Source organism: Petromyzon marinus, chromosome 40 (genome assembly GCF_048934315.1).
Source record: "Petromyzon marinus isolate PM22_M1 ecotype Great Lakes invasive population chromosome 40, UKy_Petmar_22M1.pri1.0, whole genome shotgun sequence".
Classification (NCBI taxonomy): Eukaryota; Metazoa; Chordata; class Hyperoartia; order Petromyzontiformes; family Petromyzontidae; genus Petromyzon; species Petromyzon marinus.
In genome coordinates, this window is record NC_133706.1 from 4,493,747 (window position 1) to 4,519,238 (window position 25,492).

Sequence of the window (25,492 nt, forward strand, 5' to 3'; positions counted from 1 at the left end):
CGCTGTCCAATCAATTCCACATTTTGCACACGTACTCAGATCCGTTGACAATGCATGCCTGCATCAAAATCGGCATCAATTAATGTTTTAAAGCAATTACAAATTTGTTTGGACGGCTTCTTATTTAAATATTAATTGGAGTAGGTGAAAAACGCCGCGGTCCCTAAACTCTGAAATCGCCTCGCCCAAGAAGCGGGCGCCACATGTTGTTGTTGTGGGAGCAGCATCATTGACGCACTTTTCGAAGGCGAGTTCAACGAAGTTGTGGAAAAAAAAGTTCTTAAAAGTTCATTCCTCTGTTTGTGTGTCGTGGTTAAATATTGTCATCAAGATTTCGTCCACTTCCCGTGGAAAGCTTTAAATACATTAAAAGAAAACCGTTTTGATTTAAAGCTTTGGTGACTGCAGGGATTCATAGTCTTGGTTCTTTCGGTAAAGTCACCACGTAGAAGGGAAACAATAAAATAATAAATATATATTTTTATATATATATTGTTTCCCTTCTACGTGACTTTACCGAAAGAACCAAGAGTTAAAAAACCGCTGTTTAAAAAAAACATTTTTTAAAGGCGTTTATGTTTTAATTTCCATGGAAGCCGGGTTCGTGAGTGCGGGCGTTCGTGAGTGTGGTGCCCGTACAAAAAAAACTAAAGACAAAGTTCCCCCGTGTAGCCTTAACAGACTGATGGGGCAAGTGCTGTTATCAAGGCCGGCTCGGAACACGAAGGGGGTGGCTGGCCAGCACCACGCCCGGCCGCCTTTGTCTCCCCAGTGGCGGTGTTTACTACACACCGCACCAGGTACTCGTTCGAGGCTGAGTCGACCTAGGGGAGGCCCAGGGCCGGTTCAAATAATCGTCACCGGTGTTGACCGTGAGCGGGAATCGAACTCGGGTCGCCAGGTTTGTCAGCGCAGCGCGCTACACAGCAACAACAACAACAGCTGAGTGGCGGTGAAGTCACCACGGTGTTTGTGCCAGGCTAGGTGCACGTCGAGGCTCAGCAGGTGCCACGGGGGTCGACTGACCATGTCTGGCCGATGCACCACCTGTGCCCCCTATTGTGCCAACCACTACACAGAATAAGTAATATTTAAAAATACTTTTGTAAAACCACGCTTTAATGAAATGTACCGTGCTAGTAATGTAAGAACTCCACGACTCCAGGAAGTGGCCCCGAAGCTTGCCACGACGTAAGGGACCGTGGCCAATTACAGCCAACGTGAGTTTACTGTGGACAATTAGACCGAAGCCGAAACGGAACATATAAAAAATAATGTTTAAAAATATATGTTTTAATGATAGAATATAGTATTGTCATCGGTATGACATAAGTATACCAAGTTTGCAGTCGATACGACATTGGGAAGTAGGTTAAAATTGAGTTACAAGATTTGAGGACACAACAACAACAGTGACTTACAAGCAAGCGTGTAAACATTCAAAGATCCCCGTGTAGACTGCAGGGGCAAATGGTGTTAGCGAGCACCACGCACGACCGCCTTTGTCTCCCCAGTGGCGACGTTTACGCAAACGCACCAGCCACTCATTCGAGGCCGAGTCGACCTAGTGGGAGGCCCAGTGCCGGTCCAGATAAATCGGCCGTGAGCGACAACCCTTGGGTGGTCACGGGAGTTGATAGCGAAGCGTGGTGCTGACGGCCACACGCGCGAGACAGACAGTGGTGACATTCGCCGCGGTGCCTCGCCCCGCTAATCCGCGCTCCGGCCAATGAGGCGCCGCCTGATGGCGGCGACGGCGGCGTGGAGGGTCCGCGACGAAGACTCCCGGAGGCAGCCGCGGCGCCGCGGCCATGAAGGCGAAGGAGCTGGCGGAGTGCGCGGCGCTCGGGCCGGGATGGACGCGCGAGGAGGTGTACCGCAAGTCGGGCGCCTCGGCCGGCAAGACGGACGTCTACTACTACAGGTGCGGCCGCCTCGCGCAGTCAGCCGGGCGGGCGTTGAAAGGGGAGGGGAAAGAGCCGGGCGTGAGGAAGGCGACGCACGGCTTTCAACCCCGGCCCTCGAAAGTCGCCGCCGCCGTCGTCGTGAGGCGGCGGCGGCGCGCTCGGACATCGCTCCCCGGCGGTGGGGAACGCGAGCCGGGCCCGGACGCGAGCCGGGCCCGGACGTTCCCTCGGCCAGTTGGCGAGAGGGCTGCGCCTAGTCCGCGCTGGGCAATGGAGGCGGCCTGGAGGCGTTTTTGACAACAACAACAACAAAATGTTGGGGGGGTGTTTTTTTAAACAAATTTTTGGGGCGGGCGGCGATTGTGAAGCTCTCTGAGGGAGCCGGGCCCAGGGGTCGCTCGGGGCTTGGGTGAGCGAGGCCACGGGTAGCAAGGAGGCAGCAGCAGCTGCGGCGGCGACGAGGATGTCGTCGTCAGGTCCACTCGCTGTGCTTGGGAGCTTCCACCGGGCCGATGTCTTTCCGCCTTCAACCCAGCACTGCTGACCGGCCGTGCTGAAGTTTGGTCAAATAAACCCCCGCCCATTGCCCGCACGGCGTGGGGAAGCCCCCCCTCATCCAGCAGTGGATTGACAAAACGAGCCGTGAATGTTTTTGGCCATGTTTTTGTTTATTGTGGTACGGAGTTAGACTGATGGCCTTAATCTTAGTTGTCTTGTTGTTATTTGACTTGCATCCCACTGGGATTTTTGCACACAGCGTTGGTGGTGTACACGGTGCTATTTCAGGAATATTTTGATGTTTTTTCCTGGATTTTCTGTTTGCACAGTCACACCATGGTCACTTTAAGATGTTTTTCTTGTTCATGTTTTTTGTTTGTTGCGGTTGCACCCGATTCAAGAGCCGAATGGCTCACAGGGCTATACCCAAAATAAATGGAACTATGGAACTATGATTTGATTGTGGAATGTGGCGCAACTGAATGCCGAGTCGCCAGAGTTCACCACCACCACCACCCCACGCACCCACCCAGCACGGAGCCGCGGTCGCGATGCCCCAAGCGGGCGCCGAGTGAAGCCGCCCCTCGGTGGTGGCGCCGTCTCACGCCGAGAGACACTTCCATAGGAGGGGCCGAGAACTCAACTCGCCAGATACGGGGTCAGGGCCGTGGGAAATCGGGAGTCATGGGGCTCGGGGTGATGGGACTGTGAGGGTCATGATGGATCAGCGGCATTGGAGAGGGGTCACAGGGGAATCTGGGTCATTGGGTTCAAGGTCATGGAGGATCACGGTCAAGGGGATCAGGGTCACGGGGTCAGCACCCCACCTATGGCTGCTTCTCGCTGTTAGCCTCCACGCAGCAGTTTCTTCATCATCAGCTCGCATCAGTTCACGGAAGATTTGATCTATTGATATGTAGGGTGGTCCATTTTAGATACCCAACTCAAATTAAAAACATTTTATTTACAAGCCTCTGCAAGTCTCCCATCAATCTCAACACACGTATAACATCTTTTAACACTCCTCTGAGATATGGATCCATTGATTTCTATATACTCGGTTAACTGTTGTGAAGAAATGGATCACTGTACTACAATTTGTTCATTTACTTAATCGGTCATCAGTTAATCCATCACTTCACATTGATCCGTTCATTCATCACTCGTGACAACAGGTTGTGGCACGTCAGCCTATAATTCCATAAATGAGACGTTTAGATTAGTCTTCATCAGGCTAAAATATGTCACAGTCGCGACGGGTTTAAACACGAGCGACTGACAAAGACTGTGATTCTCCTCGCTGTCGTCAAAATGTCTCCGAAATTCAAACGTAGGCTGGCGTGTACCATCTCGTTGTCATGAGTGTTCATATTCACGAGTGTTCACCAGTTTTTCGTATTTTTTTCTCCATCAGTATTGAGGTTCTCGTGGGCCTAGTAACCAATGCTTTGGTGATGTCACTTTGGCATCAGGGACCAGAAGAATCTACCAGTTCCATTGAACAACTCTTCATGACCGCATAGCAAGGTTCTTCTTCATCGCAAGGGCCGCGGGCCACTGGCGGCCCCTGTTGGCCTTTAGTGCGACCCCTGTTGGCCTTTAGTGCGACCCCTGTTGGCCTTTAGTGCGACCCCTGTTGGCCTTTAGTGCGACCCCTGTTGGCCTTTAGTGCGACCCCTGTTGGCCTTTAGTGCGACCCCTGTTGGCCTTTAGTGCGACCCCTGTTGGCCTTTAGTGCGACCCCTGTTGGCCTTTAGTGCGACCCCTGTTGGCCTTTAGTGCGACCCCTGTTGGCCTTTAGTGCGACCCCTGTTGGCCTTTAGTGCGACCCCTGTTGGCCATTAGTGCCACCCCTGTTGGCCTTTAGTGCGACCCCTGTTGGCCTTTAGTGCCACCCCTGTTGGCCTTTAGTGCCACCCCTGTTGGCCTTTAGTGCGACCCCTGTTGGCCTTTAGTGCCACCCCTGTTGGCCTTTAGTGCCACCCCTGTTGGCCTTTAGTGCCACCCCTGACTTGCGGCCCCCGACAATACACAGATGTGAACACACCCCCCATCATCATCATCGTGCTGCTGCTGTCAAACCCCCCAAAGGTTTCACATGCATGGTGGCGCTCACACCGATGACGTCTTATCGGCGAAAGTGCCCCCCCCCCCCACCCCTGACAGTGAAGAACACTGAGGTAGATCACTTGCCCCTCACCACCACCTAACCCTGAGTGGACAGGGTCCACAGAGAGGAGAAAGGAGGGAGTACATGGAGACAGGCGTGCTGGAGTGCGTGTGAACCTTTTTCCCACGTGCAACCCCTTAGCTTGTGTCAACTGCTGGATGAAGTTCTCCCGATCCCTTTCAGTCAGGGTCTGGAGCATCGACGTGTGGAGGCATTGAAGTACAGAAGCAGCTATGGATTTTGTCGCACCGCCCTGCCGTGCCAACCACGTCGCGATGCCGTGCACAAACACGCAGCCGGTTTGCCATGGGGCTGTGTGGTGTACACATCACTGTATTACTTTACAAGCTCCCTGAGAACGGTCGGTTCTAAATAAGGCCAATGCAGCAGAAATGCATATAGTTTGGGTTTTAAAATTTGATGGCAAAAGACACGATCGAAGAGACAGTGGCATAATGTGTTCTGAACATTTTACGCTCCTGCTGTTGGCACTCGTTTGACAAGCGCACAAATATTAGGTGTTTAAATCGCCCCGTTGCGTGTTGGCAGCACTCATTGGCAGGCTGCTTTCAGTTTTATACAACGTTTTGCGATGAGTAGAAGACCAATAAAAGCGTGCATTATGTATTTTATCGAGGCTTGTATGAGGGATGTTTTACGGTCAACATCAGTCACGTTAAATGTAAAAGTCATTGTCTTAATGTTTTTGGCCACTTATGTCAATCCCCTGCTGGATGAGGTCCTCGCCACCCCGTGCTGGTGGCCAGCTTTATTTGACCACGTTCCATCACGCTGGTCAGGGCGGGTTGGTGAAGGCGGAGAGAAAAGAAGCACCATGTATCCCCACAACTATATATGACAGCCTGATGAAAGAATAATAGGCTTTACCCTTTCTGGAAAGGAAAGGGTAAAGTCTATTATTTTTGGAAAGGAAAGGGTAAAGGCTATTCTTGATACTGGCAAAAAGAGTCCCGTAGATATATGACAAACTGTTGCATTGTGGAGAACATAAGTTACAGTTTATAAAAAAAGATCGTGTTTTATGCATTGTGATCACCCATTTAAGCACTTACAATTCAAAAAAATGTATCAGGTAAGGCCCATTGAGCTATATAGCTCTTTTTCAGAAGTCACCTGGTCACAAATGATAGCTCAACAAAGTGGCTTATGGGGAAATGTATAGTACTCGACCACGGGGAGAACATGGAAATTAGAAATATACAGGCATCAGGGTCGGGATCAAACCTACGACCTCTATATTAGGAGATATAGTTAACATTTTGCCACCGTGGCGCCCGTACATGCTTGCAGGCTCAAGCAAGCTTAGCTTCCAAGATTGGGCGTATTCCACGTGCTTTTGTCACGAGGCTATTAATTTCACCTATTGCTAATAATTGTCTTGATAACCCCAAATTAACCATGGTCAAGTTACGACTTGGATATCGGGCCAGATTCACGTGACGGTGAGGCAGTCAAAACACAATTCTGTTGCAATTTCTCCGTTAATGTAACAAAAATTGTTTTTGACAAACAAAAATATCAAATGAAAGGGGATCGTCCAGATTTGAATTTGGTCCTTAGTTTTTTAATTGCAGTCGTGATATACGGATGTGGGAGATCATGAAAATGTGATATTGTTTAACCACATGAGAATTCAAGAGACCAGGACAGTCTCATTTTCAAGAGCGACCTGGGTCCCCAAAATGACTCTCGCAATGGTAACATAAAAACAAAAGCGCATCAATGACGCAAATAGAAAGGAAAGCAAACAAAAAACACCTTACAAAGTAAGTAAAAAAGCAGAGCTTAAAAAGATACAATATAAAATTAAATACATTTTCCTGGAAGAAAAGTTAGCTCGCACATATTAAACAAACTGTTCATAGCAAAGTTAACTTACAGAAACATCACAATAGGTTTCAGATGATTATTGTACCAGTTTGTGAACAGACTGACCCCAGGTCTCAGAATCAAAATCTTTATTCATCCTGGAGAAATCCGATGAGCTATGAAGCACTTTTTCACCGATATCTAGTCAGTCTAGTGCGTGAACCACGGCGCCACCGCTCCACCCCTGACAATACAATAATGGGTGGTATTAAAAAAGAGACAAATCACCTCGTCCCCAATTAGTTAACGATCATGATATATATACTTAGTTTTTTCGGTAAAGTCACGTTGAAGGGAAACAACAAAATAATAAAATATATATAAAACAATAAACAATTCTCAGGACGTTTCGACCATAACTCAAACGGTCGTCTTCAGGTGTGTTGGTTTGCATACATTTATTTTTAAACGGTGCATTTATTTATTTACAAAAACGTTAGCGCCACGCGCAACGATTTGGCAGTTTATTTAGGACTAGTCCATCTATATTCTGAAAAGAGGAGGGGGGAGACGACATTTTTTATAATGTATGCTGTCTGAAAGCCACTGTAAGCGTGAGCAATCAATTAAGACCTGAAATGGTTTATCAAATGCACCGTTTAAAAATAAATTTATGCAAACCAACACACCTGAAGACGACCGTTTGAGTTATGGTCGAAACGTCGTGAGATTTTTTTTATTGTTTTATATATATTTTATTAATTTGTTGTTTCCCTTCAACGTGACTTTACCGAAAAAAACTAAGAATATGAATTACTGCAGTCACGAAAGCTTTAAATCAAGATCATGATCTAAATAATCGCGCGTTGTCCGTTTCTGCGTCTCCTCCCCGTGGCCCGCAGCCCCACGGGGGAGCGATTCCGCAGCAAGCTGAAGCTCGTGGAGGCGACGGAAAAGGTCATGGACCTCTCCAACTTCAACTTTCGCACAGGGACGATGACGGGACCCTGGCACAACAGCCCCAACTACAGAAAGCGCCCTCTCACGCCGGATGCCAAGCACAAGCAACCGGTGTGTGTGCAGCAAGAGTTCATCTTGTATATATAGAGGACTGCAGAGCTTGGGCTATTATTGGTAGTGCTGGCTCACCACCGGACTGCTGCTGCCTTCCAGGTTGTCTGTGATTGCTCCTCGATTATGAGAAACAAATTGCATGAACGACACGTTATGAAACTAAACATAACAGTACATGTTCAGGAGGAGCCCCGCTTTGGGATGTTGACCGGTGATATTGGAACCAGTGTTTGTATCTGGAAATCCTTCCGAATCAATGATTTATAATTGCCAGCAGGAGGTAACTTGTTGATCCCATTGTGTAATTTGCACACTGGCCCGGTGGCTCAGTGGTGGAGTGAGCGACTCACAGTCGGAAGGTCGTGAGTTAAAATCCTCGTAGGGGTCCCTCCTCCTCCCCCCCCCTTTCCTCGCCTTTCCCTCCCTAAATATACCATGCTCCCGATCATTGTCCCTTCGTGAGTAGGGCAGAGAGCCCAACCTCCTTCCCTCCTGCCCGTGAGCACCTGGCCTCGGGCTTTCATCCGCAGAATATTTGTACCTCTCCCCCCCCCCTTACCGCTCACGCTCTGTAGCCGGCTCTTGTTCAATAAAAAATAAAATTATCGTAGGGGGGTTTGACTCAGCTCGTCATCCTCCTGGTGTCAAAATGAGTACCACTTTGTGGGGAGGTCAGCGGCAGTTGTCCTGTATGGTTGCTCACTAAATTGACTTATTCAGTTCTCTGTGGCTTTTGTGAGCAGTTTATATAAGTGTGATAAGAGGCTAATGGGTCTGTCATTGCTCATAAAGTTCAACATATTTTTTTAAACGTTTATCTTTCAAAGAGGAGGTTTTCGCAGTCGTATTGATGCCACAATTAACTTTCAACATTTAAAAAATATATTTTATCAGGGCCCCATGGTGTATAGTGCAGTTTCCAACTATCATTCACTACATCTGTCTGGCCTCTCTGTGTGCTATGAAGAAGAGCCATTATAGGCCATTGTAGGCGATCCGCAACATTTAACAATCTCATTGTTTTCAACGTTACCTATTTGGCTGTGTCGGGTGGAGGAGAGTCTACGACACACATTGTTATTTTACTCACGCTGATCCAAAAATCCATTACGAATCGTAATATTGATCACGATAGCCAACACGTGTTACATTTAATTAGGACTCTTTCTGTTTTTGCTCCTGCATGTTCATTTTCGAGACTTGTCTCTATAAAAAAGGTGCTGATGATTTTAATTTCCCTGCTGGCAACGACGGAACCTAGTAGACATTTTCCTGTGTCGCTTTTCACTCCACTACCAAATTTCACCAATGATCTGCTTTTCTCTGCACCTTTCACCTACCATTGGTGTGAAGTCGCCCATTGCCATGACATGTGTTTTGCTCTGTTTAGAAATTGGTTTATATCTTCACGCATACGATTTTGCTTCTTCATCTTCACGGTTCTGCCCATGGATCCTGATGATGATGCTGTTTCACTCTGTGACCAGATGACATGTAATGCTCCCGATCCCATCAGACCTCAGATTCTAAGCAGGGCTTAACCTAGATAGTTGATTGGTGTCCTCCGAACCCAACAATAGGTGTAGTACGCGTTGTGGGCATTAGAGGGCAGTGCAGAAATATCCACGGTTCTGTACCCACCCGTCACAACCTCCTCCTGACTACATCTACTACTCTCGCTGGCCCTGTTATGTTCTGAACTTCCAAGCTGCTTGCCCCCAAGCCTTTCATGGATTCCCAGTATCCTCCGCGTGAACCTGTACAGACAGGAAGCTCGTTTTCTGGTTTCCTTCTTCAAGTACGGCTCTCAGACCTGTGCAATAACAGAGACACATGACCCATGTCTAAATCACCAACTTTGAAACCTAAACTTGACCTCTCTGCTCTTGCAATTTTTTTTTTTTTACAGTCCAGCAATAACCTGTCCCTGCTACCAATTTGCGCTTCTGAAAATGATGCTGGGTGTTAAAATAATAATAATAATAATACTTATTTTTTGTTTTCTTTGCAGAAGAAGTTAAAAGTTATTGACTCACCCACCAAGCCGGTTCCGGCCCAAAAGCCCAGCTCCCCCATCAAACGCGCGCCCGCCGTCAAACGCGCACACGCCGTCAAACACGCACACGCCGTCAAACACGCGCACGCCGTCAAACACGCACACGCCAAGCGCACACCCCCCGCCAAGCAGAAGCCCGCCATCAAACGCACTCCCACCGGACAGAAAAACTCCATCCGGAAATATACCTCTACCAAGACACACACAACTGCTGCAGCCGAGTTGAGGAAGACGGAGCATGGCGCTCAACACACCAACTCGCAGTCAGGTTTGGCCGTGAAGGTAAGATCTCCCTGTCTGTAACTTTCAGTTTTCTGCTGTGGCAGTGCTTTGACAGAGCATCGCTTCTCAAAGTGCAGTCTCGTCATGACTGCACCCCCCCCCCTCGCCCCCCCCCCCCCCCCCAGTGTAAATTTTGTGAATTAATTAACAGCAAAAATACTTGTCAAAGCAGTGTTTTAATTTGGTCGATGATGACTGTGAGTGGATGAAAATGACCAAGCGCGATGATGACCACGATTACTGCCAACCAGAGACCGGAGCACGATCGACTTTTGACGAGACGAAATTAACAAGTCTGTATGAAGACGCGGACTGGAATAATTTAGTAGCGTGACTACAGCCTGCGGCGGCCTGAGGCAGACCAATGAATGTGAACGAATTAACAGTTGAAGAAGGTGATGAACGTCAATCTTACATTCCTTTACACTCGCTTGAACGCGACTGACTTTATACAAATTATTTGGTGAAGCTGTGTCGGCAGTGGTGCACAAGCACAGATAACAATGAATTAATGAACACATTCGTCAATGACACTGTGGCCTTAAAAAAACTATATACAGTGAAACCTTGGATTGCGAGCATAATTCGTTTCGGAAACCAGTTTGTAATCCAAAGCGTTCGTATATCAGTTGTGATCACGTGACGCTCGGCAGACAAAGCGTGTATACGTACTACTCGTATTGCATAACACTCACACACCAAGTTACTCACAATCCAAGGTTTTACTGTATATATAATAGGTGACTTCGGTCAATGGCCCTTCTGCAGAGCACATAGATAGTCCAGAGAGGTAGAGTGAGAGTCGTGAAATAGGCAATGGGCCCTGTAGTGCCCCGCGGTTGGGGGGCGTCGTGCGTTGGATCCTCAGGGCTCACCGAGCGCCCCCGATCTCCCCTTTGCTGGCACAAGTTCGTTCGGCAGCTGGGGTTATGACATCGTGGTGGTCTCGTTGCATACAGAAGGAGGTGGTGAAGCAGCCCTATCAGGTGTTCACCAGGTTCTTCGTGCAGCCCAGGCTCGCCCGCATCATCGTGTTCAAGGAGGTGCCCATCCTGGACAAGATCAAACAGGTGGGGTGGGTGGAGGAGAGGGGGGGGGGGCCCTTTTGTGTTCGCTGTTACGCACCGCTAGCGTCGCTTGGCGGTGGAGTGGGAGGCTCGCAGTCGGAGGTTTGCGAGTTCACATCCTGCTTGCGGGGGGCTGACTCGGCCCGTCATCTTTCCGGGGTCGATAAAATTTGTACCGATTTGTAGAGAAGTCAACAGTGGTTGTCCTTTTTAACACGTAGGCTTTCGCGACCAATGTCATCCATAATAGAGGGTTTTTTTTGGGTTAGATCGCGTAAATATCTAAATGTGTCGTTAAAACCCGCCACCACCCGACAGCCAACTAGTAAGGGTTGTCACGTGAACAGAACGTGCCAATCCGCCACTAGTACAGCACTCGTGTATAGTGTAGTGTATAATGTAGTATACTAGTACAGCACACCGGTGTATTGGAGAGCCAAGCCAGAACATTTACAATCTGAGTACGACGTTTCGCCAGTGATTACAACTAGCTTCATCAGGCGACAGCCAGATTTGTGAAGTCTTAACTGTTTTGTTCCTTATGTAGAGGCGTAGATGTGGTGACCACACGCTTCTGCGCTCAAAGTTTGGGGGGGGGTATTACTGATTCAGCATACAATATGAATGTGCATTAACGACACATTTATATATTTACGCGATCTAACCCAACAAAAACCTCTTATAGTGGTTGTCCTTTGGATGGACTCGCCCCCCTGTCATACAGTGAGGGAAAAAGTATTTGATCCCCTGCTGATTTTGTACGTTTGCCCACTGACAAATAAATGATCAGTCTATAATTTTAATGGTAGGTTTATTTGAACAGTGAGAGAATAACAACAACAAAAATCCAGAAAAACGCATGTCAAAAATGTTATAAATTGATTTGCATTTTAATGAGGGAAATACGTATTTGACCCCTCTGCAAAACATGACTTGGTACTTGGTGGCAAAACCCTTGTTGGCAATCACAGGTCAGACGTTTCTTGTAGTTGGCCACCAGGTTTGCACACATCTCAGGAGGGATTTCGTCCCACTCCTCTTTGCAAATCTTCTCCAAGTCATTAAGGTTTCGAGGCTGACGTTTGGCAACTCGAACCTTCAGCTCCCTCCACAGATTTTCTATGGAATTAAGGTCTGCAGACTGGCTAGGCCACTCCAGGACCTTAATGTGCTTCTTCTTGAGCCACTCCTTTGTTGCCTTGGCCCTGTGTTTTGGGTCATTGTCATGCTGGAATACCCATCCACGACCCATTTTCAATGCCCTGGCTGAGGGAAGGAGGTTCTCACCCAAGATTTGACGGTACATGGCCCCGTCAATCGTCCCTTTGATGTGATGAAGTTGTTCTATCCCCTTAGCAGAAAAACACCCCCAAAGCATAATGTTTCCACCTCCATGTTTGACGGTGGGGATGGTGTTCTGGGGCTCATAGGCAGCATTCCTCCTCCTCCAAACACGGCGAGTTGAGTTGATGCCAAAGCGCTCCATTTTAGTCTCATCTGACCACAACACTTTCACCCAGTTGTCCTCTGAATCATTCAGATGTTCATTGGCAAACTTCAGACGGGCATGTATATGTGCTTTCTTGAGCAGGGGGACCTTGCGGGTGCTGCAGGATTTCAGTCCTTCACGGCGTAGTGTGTTAACAATTATTTTCTTGGTGACTATGGTCCCAGCTGCCTTGAGATCATTGACAAGATCCTCCCGTGTAGTTCTGGGCTGATTCCTCACCGTTCTCATGATCATTGCAACTCCACGAGGTGAGATCTTGCATGGAGCCCCAGGCCGAGGGAGATTGACAGTTCTTTTGTGTTTCTTCCATGTGCGAATAATCGCGCCAACTGTTGTCACCTTCTCACCAAGCTGCTTGGCAATGGTCCTGTAACCCATTCCAGCTTTGTGTAGGTCTACAATCTTGTCCCTGACATCCTTGGAGAGCTCTTTGGTTTTGGCCATGGTAGAGAGTTTGAAATCTGATTGATTGATTGCTTCTGTGGAGAGGTGTCTTTTATACAGGTAATAAGCTGAGATTATGAGCACTCCCTTTAAGAGTGTGCTCCTAATCTCAGCTCGTTACCTGTATAAAAGACACCTGGGAGCCAGAAATCTTTCTGATTGAGAGGGGGTCAAATACTGATTTCCCTCATTAAAATGCAAATCAATTTATAACATTTTTGACGTGCGTTTTTCTGGATTTTTTTGTTGTTATTCTGTCTCTCACTGTTCAAATAAACCTACCATTAAAATTATAGACTGATCATTTCTTTGTCAGTGGGCAAACGTACAAAATCAGCAGGGCATCAAATACTTTTTTCCCTTACTGTAGGAACGTGGAATCTTAATGATTATTTGAGCAAGAAATAACTGACCTATGAGTCATTTAACCACAGGTTCAAGGGGTTTTGAAAACAGTTACGACATTGGCTATATTATTAATACCCTTTATTAGCCAGATTCAGCCTCAGTGAATCCCAAGACTGCTCTTCGGGAGGGTCTTTTATTGGGATGTGTGGCCAACTTGCAATGCAACACAATTAAGATTTATTTGGCATCCAAATGTGACCGCACCTAAAGTTGCTGTACAGAAACGGTCCTTCGACTGTTGTAGAGGCAGTCATAGGCCGAGGTGAAGCGCAGGTCTTGAGCCTGGGGGCAGGCAGTCGACAGCACAGAAGGCTGGGGGAAAGGAGTTCCAGACATTGGGGGCAGCAGAGGAGAATGAGTGATTGGAGAGATGGTTGACTGGGCCCTTTAGCAGACGTGCTTTGGTTGCTGGAGCTGAGAGTGCGTGGAGGGGGGGTTGAGAGAGAGAGGGACGGCTCGAGGCGGTGGCGAGTCTCTCTGTAGGGCAACCGCTGATGACTTCCCCACGAACTGGTACCAATGTTCTTCACCCCGAAGGAATCATTAACGGACAATGAATAGGCTGGATAGAATTGTATATTTCATAAGATGGGAGAAAATAAAAAAAACCCAAATCATATTACTATTAATAACCAGGACAAAAATGTACTTGTTGCTTAACACACACATGTAAACATCATTTAAAATACATTCGATTTGGATGCAGTGAATGAGAGTGGATGAGAAATAAGCTACGTGTAACATTCCATCGAATCGCAGGCAGCGCAAGTCCAGACGCCGCTGTAAAAACGAGGCCTAAGTCGCAGGACGCTACGCCAGAGCGGGGGTGGGGTTGTTTTATGAGCGCAGAAATAATTTGATTCTGGAAAATGGGCGATTGCTCATCTTGTGATCACCACAAATAGCAAGATTGATTTGAACGGGGTTAGTTACGTTTCCTTCACGTGCTAATGGGTCGTCGTCACGTCAGAATGTATTTCAGAAGAGTTTTAGTCTCGAACGTTTGCCGGGCGAACCAGTCGGACCGCTTTATGTGCTTGTGCCAGCACAACGATAATTGCATTAATTTTTTTCACATTTCTATTTATAGCTCTAAAACCTCTCCTGTGTTCTCCAAGGTGAATTGGCCGGCTGTCTTGTGAACTGTTTTTTTTGCGTTTACCAACCTGTTTTGTGGAGAAAAGCGTTGTAAATTCCATTGCCAAATTGTCAGGTAAAAAACACACAACACACACACAGAAATTGTCAGTTAAAACACACACACATAACACACATACACAGAAATTGTCAGGTAAAACACAAACACAAATTGTCAGGTAAAACACACACACACAAATTGTCAGATCAAACACACACACAACACACACACACACACATTTTCAGGTAAAACACATAACACACACACAAATTGTCAGGTAAAACACACACACACAAATTGTCAGGTAAAACACACACACACATAACCTTGCCCTACACGGTCGACCTCCCAGTCATCCGCACCGAGTGAATGCTGGTGGCGGGCTGTCTCACTGCCTGTGCACGAGACCTCTGCGTGATACCTACCAGGGCCTTCTCCTATGGATGAGCTCGGCAAGCCAGAACCTGTTGCTCTTACGCTTTCACATCTAAATATTTACCGGTGCCCTTCAAGAGAAGATACTTTTTTATTTCGCTGAAAGAATCCCTTCTATCGCTGACGTCAGTTCCAAATACATCTGTCTCCTATCTCCACATTTGTTCCATGTTTGTGGCCTGCAGTTCTATGCTTATCGCTCAATGCGGCACTCGACACAAAATATTGGGACACCCGGCGGCTGGAGGGATATTGCTCCTGCGCCTATTAGCGGCTGAGCTGAGCGAGCAGGCAACTCATCATTCGTGAAAGTGTCTCTCCTGTCCGAGGAGGCCACATTTATTTTGTTGCCCTTGTGCGTCAACGTTCTCACCTAATAGAATGGGTATTGATCGTCTTGAACTGTTGACGTGAACTTTGGTGCTGCAGCTGTTTCAAGGCGGCCAGATGGAGGGGAAGAGCACGGTGGACATCGTCGGCGAGGTCATCAATGCCGTGCACAACCCCTGGTTAATACAAGGTGGGGGTCTCGCTTTGGGTTGTCCATAAATCACCGCCATCGCAGCCCCCCCCGGTAATTTGTCTTGCGCTCTTGAACACATACCATTAACGCCCCTGCTGTGGCCGCTCACGCTCGGGGTGATTGTATACACTCGTGACCGATCTCGGTCGCACGTTCGATCGCTCACGCCATGCACGCGAGCGTCCGGTCTTCCGTACGCACACACACGCCAACAGTTGCGCGCGTGTGTGCGTGCGTGCTGCGTGCGTGCTCGTTACGCAGCTCTTGCCCTGACAGCCTATGTAGGATACTCGGGGGATCTTTGTGCGTGCTCGGGTAAGTTGGCCCAGTCGGCACTGTGGGTATTGCATCTGCAAGTCACCCGAGCCCGTTAATCAATAACATCTGGGTCCTGTGACCTGCCAGGAAGCCTTTGCCACTGCATGTGGTCTCAAAGTGCAGCAATTCTGACCTATGCGACATGGTGACATCACCGCTACTTAGCAGCGATGTCATCGTCACTTAGTATCGAATGGCAAGTGCCTGCCACTTTTATATGCTTATCAGTGGACTCTTACAGCTAATGAGAATGTCTTGGTTGGGTCATGGAGCCTGCACGCCCAGCCACCGCGTGCCCAAGCGTCGCTTATTTTTTTAACGAACAGAGGGGGCTGGATGAAGGCGGCAGGTTGGCACTCTGGTAACGATCATGCCTCACAGGAATCGGGGCCTGGGTTCTTTAGAAAATATATATCAATTTATGTTACCAGGTAAGGCTCACTGAGCTGTATAGCTCTTTTTCAGAAGTCACCTGGCTTTCACAAGTGATAGCTCAACGCGAAGTAGCTTATGTGGAAATTTATAGCAGCCAAATACTCTAAATGCACGTTGATTCTAACCGTGGAGGGGAAAACCGGAGGACCCAGAGAAAAATCTACGTGACCACGGGGAGAACATGCAAACTCCAAATATACAGCAGGCGTCGGGGTCGGGATCGAACCCATGACTTCCTGCCACCGTGGCGCCAATGGATTCCCAACTCGGGCACCTTTCTGTCTGGAGTTTGCATGTTCTTCCTCTGTCCTGAATGGCTTTCTTACTGAGTTCTCCAGCTTCCTCCCATGGCTAAAACAATAAAACTGTAAATTATAACTGGTTTTGGCCAAACATCCCAAGACTGAAACATCACCTGAAAATGACTCATTTGGGATTACACTTGGCAGCATTCACCACCCCCACCTCCCGTACCGCGAACACATGGCAGTAAGACAATGAGTCTTGAGACTCTTTGAGGCCCTCCTGCGTAAACCACTGTAATAGTAATTATAAGAATATGTAGCAATGGGCCGATGTGGGACGGTGTGGACCTGAAGCCAAATGGAGTTGCTAATGGCTGGTACCAGTTAGGACAAGATTGGCCTCTCTCTGGGGGCAACTCGTGGAAAGCATTCGTGAGCAGCTGGTTGCAGCTGCCCTCCAGCAATGAGTTGGCACGGTGGGTGGGGGTGGGTGCGTGTAGTGAATGCGCCAGTCATCCACGTCAATTAACCTGTAACACCTTGCTCTGTCCCCACGAGCTGCCAGTGAGCCTTTGCTTTGTCACATGGTCTCAAAGTGCACCTAGCCTGGCACACAAGTGTTGATTACATTACTGCTAATTGACAAAAATAAAGAAATAATTTAACCCGATGTTGTCAGCTTCGATGTAATGAGACAAAGTATTTGTTTGGAAACTCGTGGAGCTGAGCAACTCGTTACGATGTCGCATGGTCTCAGAGTGCACCTAGCCTGGCACAGAAGTATTGATGACATTACCGCGAATTCAAAAATATATAATTTTCCCCAATGTTATCGGCGCCTAATGTAATGAGACAAAGTATTTGTTGGGAATCTTCGCGGAGCAAAGCAACCCTTCGAAAATATCATGGCCCATGGATATTGCAGAACTAATTCTGAGATCGCTTCCAGTGACCTTTGATCCACGCAGTAATAGGCAGCAGTGACCCACCTTCTCCGCCTCCAAGACTAATGTTTGTCGCGTGACAGTCAAACAGATTCTTATTTAATTCCCAAAGCCGAAATTTTAGCGCAGTCAGTTGATGGTCTCAGCCCGGTTACCAATGACTGAACATCATCATTGTCATCATTGGCCATGATCAATCCACTGCTGAATTAAGGTTCCCCTAAGCCGTGGCCATCTCTCGTGGATTTCAATGTAATAATCACCCCAGCACCTTGCATGAGCTGATTTCATTGCTCCATTTAGAAATAAATCTCAGACGTATTCCGTTCCTTGGCTTCTACTCCAACATTCTTGACCTTCGGCCATCGTCCCGTCTATCGACGTGACCTGCCCTAACCCACCCAATTTTCATATTTCCAGTTAATTACGCAATTAACCTGTTAATGTCTGACAATTAGGTTGTTCTTTGTCTCTCAGCGTAATTACGAGCATGCATCGACAGACTAAACGTCATCGCTGTTTAACCCTTTCCCGTTCAGTTTTTCTTCCTGTTCCGGAAGAAAACTGTTAAATAAAATAACTTTATCGGTACCGAGGCTGCCACATTGCCATGTGGCACAGTTTGGCGCCAGCTATCATGTAGTGTGATCGTGTCGCTACGGTTCTCTGCGGTGAGTACAACGTCTATAAAAACAACAGCGCTCGCCTCTAAATAAAATCAACGCTGAACCGCTTGCGCATTCACGGGTGAACGGGATCCATCCAGCAACTCGCTGACGTCTCGGTTCGAAAACGAGTTGAATGACAAAGCGGTGGCCGCTGTTACCGTGTGCCGGCGCGTGGACAGGCGTGAGCTCTGCTTCTTCTCTGGACTCGCTGCTCGTGGTCGTGATCAACTCGCTGTGCTACTGCCGTCTCGCGGCGCCAGCGCGCCCGCCCTCGCAGGTCGGCGCGGCCCCACCCGGCCACTCCGGCCACCCTGACCACTGGCCCTTCGTCGTCACGGAGGACGACATCAGGCGAGTGAGAGCGCTCGGCGGCTTGTACCGTTGCGTCCGCGTAGCGTTGCTCGGGCGCGGTGCCCGTGGGCAGGGATGCTCAACCTGCAACAACGTAATTACGGCTACTTAAGGGCATTGTTGTTAATGAGGCTCCTAAGTTTCACTTTGATTGCTTGGTAAACTATTAATCGATTCATCCAATTTGCCTGCGGAGCGGCGCTCTGGTTCCCCGGAGAACACGCGAGCCCTGTAGATGGCGCTGCCAGCCCGATGTATGCACTCCGCCGCCAGCGTTCACCGCTTTCCTTGTGGGTTGAAGGCGGGCACGGTGGCGTCTCGCCGACGGGGCGTCGACGTAACTTTACGCCCCCGATGTTGTGCACGGCAGGCAGCAGGAGGAGCGGGTGAAGCAGGCACGGCGCCGCCTGGAGCGGGCGCTCGTGGCCGACTCGTTCGCCGCCATCACCGTGGCCGTCAACACCGTGGCCGTCAACACCGTGGCCGTCAACACCGTGGCCGTCAACACCGCCACCGTCGCCGCCGCCCCGCTTCCCGCCGTGCCGGCCGGCGCTCTGGCCGTCCCCACGTTCGCTTACCCCGTGGTCTTATCGGTCGCTCACCCGGTCGTCAACGTCAGCAACTGGACGGGCAAAGCCGCGGGCGCCACCGTCCCCACCACTCTCCCACGTTTGTCCGTCCTGCCGGCCGCCGCGCCCGTCGCGGCTCCCGTGGGCCTCCCCGGCGCTGCCACCTCCCGCGGTTCCTTGTCGTTGGCGCCCATCGCCAAGACCCTGACGGTCGCCTCCGCGCTCCCTGGTGCCGCCGGTCACAGGGCAGATCAAATCATCGTCCCCGTCACGCCGTGTCTCATTTCTCAAGTCGCCGCCGTTTCTTCCGTGTCTTCTGCCATCTTCCCTGCCGTGACCTTCACCTCCGCCATGGTCACGCCGTCGATCAACAACTGCAAGGATTCTGCCTCCAAGGCGTAGGGAAGACACCGGTGAGCGTCCGGTCATTGCGTCGCCCGACACCTTTCATTGCAGACGTGTGCTCTCATCGCGGTAATGCTGTGTTGAAAGTTGCGGTCACTAATTGCACCATTTTCGATGACTGCAAGTCTCCCGATTTGAGAAGGCAAAAGGTGTTCTGTAAATACATCGGAGAGGGCTAGGGGGCAGGTAGACCGTTTTGAGAATGAGATATTAAATGAGAATGACAAATCTCCACTCTTTGTTTAGAGACTTCCTTTTGACGTAATAATAACCACGATTCATAAAGCCCACGCATTTCAACAATAGGATGTGACGTTCGATGGAGAATGCGGAGAGGCCACCGACTTTTAATGCTGCTGCTCTTATAAATCGGCGATGCTCTGAGGTTTCTAACAGTGAGGTGAGCTGACCTCTTTGTGCCTCGTGCTCAAGTTTGTGACCACCTGTATTTTTCTTTGCGGAGGAGACGAGTTGCGTGTGAAGCTTGTGCATTAACTGGCAATTGCGGTGCTCGCGTGAGCGGTACTTAAAGTCTATATTTGTTCTCCTCCCTGCCCCACCCCCCTGTCTCCCTTTTTCAGCCTGAGAAATTCGGCGCACGCCAAGCGGCGATGGAGCGGGGGGCTGGAGAGACGCGAAAGCGAGAAAAAGCCATCGACTTACACACAAAGGACAATTTTCTCCCTTTCCCTCCCCCCCCCCCCCCCCCCCCCATTTTGGTCGGCAATTTGCTCTAAAATCGCCGGGTTCCTTCGCGACACCAGCAGGCGCCCACTCGCGCGCATGCTGCGATTTCCACCCAACCCTCGGGGGGGGGGGGGGGGGGGAATCCTAGCGCCTGGCACAGCACCAGGAGACAGAGGGAGAGAAAGTTGCACCACCCACAGATGCAGGAGGCCGTTGCAGTTTGCAACCTGCATGCTGCCACTCGCAGGTAATGCACAGGTGTCGGACAGGCAGACAGGCAGACAGGCATAATGGATATGGATCTAAAAAAAGACCCCTGTGCTTTATTTCACGCCTACTTGATGACTCATGTTGGGTACCTCCTGATGTCTCACATTTTGGGGGGGGGGGGGGGGGGTGGGGGGTTGAAGCGGCGGGGAGGGGGGTGTAAATGGTTAATATTTTGTTGATATGATCCTGCGGGTGGAATCCTATTTAGGTTTTTTGGACTCTTGTTCAGAGTTTTATGTGAACCTCAAAGGTAGCGTTGCACCTCCTCCCCTCCTCGCGAGTCTGCGGGCAATCGTCGGTGAAAATAAGGAAGGCATTTGCACGCCAGGTTTCTGCGTATTCGCTGCGGGTTCCAAAATACACCGTGCCATTGTGAGAATCGGTTGCGTAACCGCTAAGCACAACAACAACAAAAAAAACTGGAGATAACTATCTCCTGGCATCTATCCCAAGTGGAGCACAGCGTAAAGCCCTCGCCGGCTGAAAGCGTCCCGTGCGGCGGCAGAGCGCTGGCGTTAGCAACCAACGGGCGCAGCTTTCGCGCCGCGACAACGCGAGATTCATCGCCGGGCGCCGCATCCGCCGCCGCCTCCAGCGGCCGTGGTGGGCCCCGTTGGTGCGTGCCGGGGTACTGGCTGCGTCCTGTCGCCGAGCCGGGGCTCGCACGTGGTCGGTCGCCGCGCCGTTATTGTCGATGGCGTTTTTTTGTTGCTGTCGTTAAGAGGGACTGACAGCGATGGCCCGGGCATTAGCGGTGCGTTCCGCTTCTGACGGGCGCATGTGACGGCACGGAAGGTGATTAGGTGCAGCGGAGAGGCGTCGCGCATGGGGACAAGAGCAGCGGGAGGTTACGGCGAAAGTTGTCCGTGTTGTTCGAGTTAAAATAGAGCACAGCTCCAAACTTCACAAACCGCCCCGCCCGCCCCCTTTCCTGCCGCTCGCATTGCTTCGCCAGTTGCGGCGTTGAGGCCTGAACCTTCCTGACCGATGTAGCTGAATGGCACTTATACATTATGATGTTTTATATCGGGATCTTTGCAACGCAATCCGTTTGTATCTTGATTTGAAGTTTTCGTGACTGCAGGAATCCATACTCTCTGGTTCTTTCGGTCAAGTCAACGTAGGTAGAAAAATCAAATGAAAGGACACGTTTCGGTCGCAACACCAGTTTCCGTCATCACCTGATGACCTGATGACGGACGCGTGAAACAAACGTAGACACGTGCAATAATAATCTGTAAATTATTATTTTTTTCTAGCTACGTGACTTTACCGAAAGAACCAGAGAGTATGATCCGTTTGTACTTGACGGAATTCGTTAAAAGAGTGGCATACTATGGACCAAGAACTTATTATACTCGTCATACCGATAGCAATTGTGTATTTAAATACAGAACCCTCCGTGTTGCATACTATAGAGACTATATATATGATGTGGGTGTTTTCAAAGTACTTTATTTGTATACCGTCGATCATGTTTTGTGAACGTTTTGCGTTTTATGCACAACGGAAGCGGCTTGGTGTAAATTAAAGCTTGTGAACGGCCAGCGCTTTTTTGAGCGCAGGTGGTGAATCTGTAAATACTGAAGTTGCGTATAAATGTGTTTGTGTACATAAGTTTAAATGGCCGTGCGGTGCACTTAGATGTGGCAGTGGTACGCACACCACGTGTTATATTCGTGACCGGGCGATCCGAGGCCTGTCATCGTCGCGGTTGAGCATATCTGCAGGCAGTCATTAGCGCTGTGCACAAAGTCGGCCCCAAATTGACATAAACCGTATTTAACACTTGGTAAACACAGGAGAATATTCGTTTATGTTTGTTCCAGTACTGCAAGCGTTTGTGTGTAAATCCTGAATTGTGTTACATTTTTTATGGGCACATGATGAGACAAACGTAGACACGTGGATGGCCGTTAAATATTTTTTTCGCGATAATTGTGACCTCTGTATAAGGCTCGGCTCTTGGTGTTTATAGAGCAGAGGGCATTTCTGTTCTGGGCTATTGCAATGTTCCTTGATAAGTTGATCGCAGCTTTACTGGTACGCACAGAAACAATTTGCGATGCTTAGTATGCAGGAAACCCTTCCTGTGGTCTGGCATGCCTATCACTGAACTGCACATCATCAAATCATAGCTATAAATACATTCTGAGAAACATAGTTTTTTTTTTACATTGGTATGGGTGAGTCATTTCTCTGCGGCGCTATTTCCAAATGACGTTTACATGGCGCGTGTTGCTGCTCGTTTCGTAACGCTGCTAAGAGCTCGGCACGGCTGCTTGTTTTCAATTGTTGTCCGCTCGTTTTCAATAACGCAAGCCTCTTGCCGACGACGTGCGGGCGCGTGCAGTACCGTGTGAGAGCCCCACTAGCTGTGCTTACTCTGGTTTCAGTGGCGAACATTTAACACACAGACCTCTTGTGCTCTTCATGTCGGCATCTCCTGGACGTGATTGGGGGGGGGGGGGTGCGGGGTAGCAGCTGTGCTTTTACCCCCGGTGTGAGTGATTTCTGCCCCGCTAGGACCAGTTCCAATCCCGATGTGAGCTTTGAACGATCGCTCCGTTGCCTTTTTTAATATTAATGATCAACGTCTTGTGGGGGTTCACGAGCGGGCGATGATCGTCGCGGATGGACTCGGTGATCGGCGCACGATAACAAATATTCAGACTTTGGTAGCTCTTCGCATCCGTACCTCGTCTGACCACGCACATCCCCGCCGCGGATTAATTACAGAGGGGGGTGCGGGACGGTGGCGGGGCGGCGGTGACGCTCCCCCTCGATTCGGCGGGTCAATGAACCGGCTTCCTCCTTCGGGTTGGGATGCGACGGCGCCCGCCCCAGCCAGCGCACGCGGTCGCGGAAGCGTTAAATATTTAAGTGCTCGGATTTGTGGTGCAATTCGCCCTTCCACCGGCGGCATTGCGAGACCCCCCCCCCCCCCCCCCCGTAGGGGAATGCCGCGGAGCAGCCGGCTTTGTTTTATATGCCGAGCCCCGCCGTTTTGTGCGCGGCCACGGCGGGTTCAGAGAGTGCAGGCGGCGTTTGTTGCGGGTGATGCCACTGATGGCTCGCGCCGTGGGTGTTGCTGCACCGTTGCCTGCGATGGAAATTCGTTGGGAAGCGCCCCCCCCCCCCAATCGGCTTATCTCGTTGCGTGCCCTCCCGATGTGGACGGTGGCAGCCGGTTTGGTTAATTATTTTATTTGTCCGCAAAACGGGGGGGGGGGGGGGGGAAATATGACGTGGATTTTGAATCCTGGCCCAGCCTCGCTTTGTCTTACGCGGTGCATGAATTGTAACGTTGTCCCGTTGGTTTTTTTTGTACAGCAAAATTGTTATTTGCAAATGCAAATGTGAAGGCCATATTTAATGGACTGGTTTGCCCAGTTTGTTGTTTAACGTGATGCGGGTTGGTTTTTTTCTCTCAGTACAGTACTCGTTTGTGTTTTACTGGTTTTCTTAAATGGACGGCTAATTATACCGTGTCTAGTAATGTTTACCGAATAAAAGACACAAACAGCCCTGTATATAATACTGTAATACATTGTGCACTTTTAGAACTTTCGCTTGTTGCCTTGGTTGTGTTTGTGTCGCTCGTCTGGCCCAGCCTGGATCCATTCCCCTCGGTGACTGCGTTCCCTTATCACAGAAAGCCCCCTTCTTAGGACTCTGCCTCAGGCACCTCAACCCCAATAATCTTTAAAAAAAACAGCGCCGGGTGACGCGGGAGGAATGGGCAATGCACTGTATGTAGTAGTAGTAACGACCCCGGATCCCTTTGCTCAGCACTGCGATCCGCTGTTTTGTCATCGCCTTCGCGATGGGAGGCGCTCGCAACGCGAGTGAACGAACACCAGTTGCGTTTTTGTGCTTTTGTTTGAGCGGCTGTGCTGTGTCACTGCCGAAGAAGCTCCCGGCACCTGCGGCGAAACTATCATGCGACGGTGCCCAACAATCGGCGACCGAGCCCGACGACACGTTCGCGGGGGAGAGTTGTTGGCTAAAAAACATTCGGGAAGGCCAGGGCTGCCCACGGCTTCCCTGGTGGACTGGGGGCAGCAATGCCGCGTGGTGCCCCCCTCTCTTACATTCCACCAACCCCAGGCACGGGGTGTGTGGGGGGGGGGAGGGGGACTCTTTTGTGTGAGGCCCCGGGGAAAATTGCCCTTTTGACCTCGTCCCTTCCTGCCGGCCCGCAACCTCTCGGCAGTGGAGTGCTGGTCACAGTGGGTCTGATTACGGCGAGTGCATCTCTGTGCGAGCACGAAAGCAACAAAAATGTTGTCTACCGTGACCCTGACGCACTCGTAATGGGCTACGTTTTAAAGAAAAAAATCTCATTAAGCAGAGTTTTACATATTGATCGGAACCGGCACCCTCTCGAGCAGGCGGCGAGTCGATTAACCCGCACCGTGGCAAGCGTAAAATAGCCGGAATATTAACAATGTAAAGCGGCGGCAACGACAACAAAATCCCACTCCACCTTCTTCCATTGGCTCTCGTGCAGCGCGGAGGGAGATTAACTGTACCGGCATAACTCCGCGGCGCAGTGGATGATGCAGATCCGTTGCGCGTATCGAGTGCTTTTCGGGCAAATTGCCCGGCCTCGAACGAGCGTAGGGCCGTGCGCGCGCACGGACGCAGTCGCCCATTCTCTCGTGGGAGCGTGGCGGCCTCTCCGCTGTATTTCTGCGGTGCGACGGCGCGCGCGGGGACTTGCGGGACAGTTGCGAGGATCGAGGCAGCCGCCAAGGCGTTCTCGCGGTGCCTTTTCCTGTGCGGGAGTGGTGGTCAGGGCGCCTCCACCACCACCACTCCCCGCAGTAGTCGCCGCTCCGGGCGGCCTGCCGATGTCGCTGGGCGCGGGCGAGATACGCGGAAGGAGGTTCGGGGAGGAGACCGGCGCTCCACGCTGGCCGATGTCCCATCTGCGCGATCGGATTGACCGTCAGTTTCAGAGCGGTACCTCCGTGTTCATCATTGAGGCTAGGAGAGCCTGACTCGGGCTCCCACTGGCTTCAGTATTTATCTCACGACGCGCACTGAGCAAACTCTGGTCTCCATTATGGCTCATTGTTGATCACTGGGACTCAGAGGCAGACTATGGTTGCCATAGGGTGCATTGCTAGTTTCAGAGGCTCACAGAGCAGACTTAGATTCCCAGAGTGAAGTGTTAATCACAGGCTCATAGGGCCAGATTATGGCTCTCATAGAGTTCAATATTAATCATTGGCTCATAGAGCAAGGTTCAG

The 25,492-nt window shown here is 49.9% G+C and overlaps 1 protein-coding gene across 1 annotated transcript; it reads left to right on the forward strand.

The window, feature by feature from the left end:
* Positions 1 to 589: 589 nt before the first annotated feature.
* LOC116950705 (uncharacterized) lies at positions 590 to 23,805 on the forward strand. Its single transcript, XM_076073037.1, has 8 exons — positions 590 to 1,924; positions 7,308 to 7,476; positions 9,491 to 9,817; positions 10,777 to 10,887; positions 15,249 to 15,339; positions 18,132 to 18,307; positions 18,678 to 19,285; positions 19,859 to 23,805. The coding sequence occupies exons 1-7, from the start codon at positions 1,812 to 1,814 to the stop codon at positions 19,272 to 19,274; spliced, it is 1,584 nt and encodes a 527-aa protein (XP_075929152.1). The 5' UTR covers positions 590 to 1,811; the 3' UTR covers positions 19,275 to 19,285; positions 19,859 to 23,805.
* Positions 23,806 to 25,492: the final 1,687 nt, after the last annotated feature.

What these genes read in the sequence shown, in the direction of transcription:
- LOC116950705 (XM_076073037.1), top strand. Translation starts at nt 1,812, where the DNA reads ATGAAGGCGAAGGAGCTGGCGGAGTGCGCGGCGCTCGGGCCGGGATGG. An exon ending in ATGCCAAGCACAAGCAACCG is followed by an intron (nt 7,477 to 9,490) that starts GTGTGTGTGCAG and finishes TTTTCTTTGCAG; the next exon opens with AAGAAGTTAAAAGTTATTGA. An exon ending in AGTCAGGTTTGGCCGTGAAG is followed by an intron (nt 9,818 to 10,776) that starts GTAAGATCTCCC and finishes CGTTGCATACAG; the next exon opens with AAGGAGGTGGTGAAGCAGCC.